Here is a 1,551-nt window from a genome sequence, read left to right on the forward strand (position 1 = left end):
CCTGCTTGTACGCCCACAAGCTAACCATAAGAATTTAGAGAATGATAAAATCAGGAAATTAAAGCAAGGGATTAGCAAATTGCATACTATAAATCAAAGCATTGTAATACCAAAAAAAAAATTATAGCATTGTAAAGTTTAAACAGTTTTACAGATTACAAAATTGATTCAAACATGAGTACATGACATATAATGCATGAGAAATGTTAGAGGATCATCACAAAGCAAGGATAGAGTATTTTTTATTATGTATAGAGTGGGTAATGTTAATTAAACTGACAACACTCCATCACCTCGTACCAGAGACACCTCTTTCTTGGATCTTATTTTCTTACAATCAACATAGTAAACTACAAAGCATACCCACTTGAAGACATTTGTGAAGCCAAACAACACAACATGAACTACCAAAACCCAAATTTTACTTCCTCCACCATTCAAAGCTAAGAATACATACATTACTCGCAAGATTACTCTCCAAAGAACAAAGCCAGCCATCAAGAAGATTCCAGTTCGGCGATTATCTCTGCTAAGATATGATGAGATCACAATTGCCACGTCGCCTTCTTTCTCTTCCAAGATCGAAATCACGACGCCCATGTCCCAAACAGCGAGCCACTCCAGATATTTCCCCAGCATTGCAACAAACATAATCAAGAATATGATCATGAACAAAGGAGAAGTAGTGCCCATAACATAAACATATAACAGCAATGAACATAGCCCCAGCAAGGACACCGAGGCGAAAAGCATAGCGTAGATTGAAGTGATCAGAGGTCCTTTAAGCCTTGCGTCCATGACATGTTTGGTGAACATTTCTTTAAGAGATGAATCCGCCTTGTGCCCTGCATAAAGTAGCGACGATGAATTCACCGTGGCGATTGTGCTGAATAGGTCGCACAAATGGAGGATTCCTATGTGGGACAGAACCAGAATCACTAGTTTCTGAGAAATTTTGCCAATTAAATAATCAAGATTGGTTACATGTGTCCACTCAACCCAACTCAGGTGAGAGCAGAGTATGCAATCACTTTCCATTTTAGCTTGAGCTTCAGCTTCTTCCCGCAACACTTTGGCAGCTTCGATTATTGTTTGCGTAAACATGCTTTCGTAGATGGATAGAGAGTAAAGCAGAGGAAGCAAAGTTAGGCAGGTGAAGATGATGAAATTGAGATTTTTGAAAGGGATTTTCGCAGCTTCTTTGAGGATCCCAAAGAATCCAAGTTTCTCTTTCAATAATATTTGGTTACTTATAATACTCTCCATCTCCTTCCAAAAGCTATGAGGCTTTTCTTCTCTCAAGTTAAATGGAGTTTAGGTTAAAGGGTCTCTGGTTTTTGAAGCCTTATTTGGGTTTTAGAAATTGTGTAAGTACGAAGAAGTTGACTTGAGCGGATTATAAAGTTAGTCAACGCCCAACAAGAAATTTCGCCAGAAAAATATTCGAATTTATTATTTTTTTATTATTATTTATTAATTTAATTTTTTTATTATTTTATATTTTTAAACATTAATAACTTTATAATATCTAAAAATAATAATTTTGATAAC

General features: G+C 36.0%; 1 protein-coding gene across 1 annotated transcript; it reads right to left on the reverse strand.

Moving 5' to 3' along the window:
- Positions 1-212: 212 nt before the first annotated feature.
- LOC107495114 (uncharacterized) lies at positions 213-1,358 on the reverse strand. Its single transcript, XM_016116206.3, has one exon. The coding sequence runs from the start codon at positions 1,264-1,266 to the stop codon at positions 271-273; it is 996 nt and encodes a 331-aa protein (XP_015971692.1). The 5' UTR covers positions 1,267-1,358; the 3' UTR covers positions 213-270.
- Positions 1,359-1,551: the final 193 nt, after the last annotated feature.

This window comes from Arachis duranensis, chromosome 6, assembly GCF_000817695.3.
Source record: "Arachis duranensis cultivar V14167 chromosome 6, aradu.V14167.gnm2.J7QH, whole genome shotgun sequence".
Taxonomy (NCBI): Eukaryota; Viridiplantae; Streptophyta; class Magnoliopsida; order Fabales; family Fabaceae; genus Arachis; species Arachis duranensis.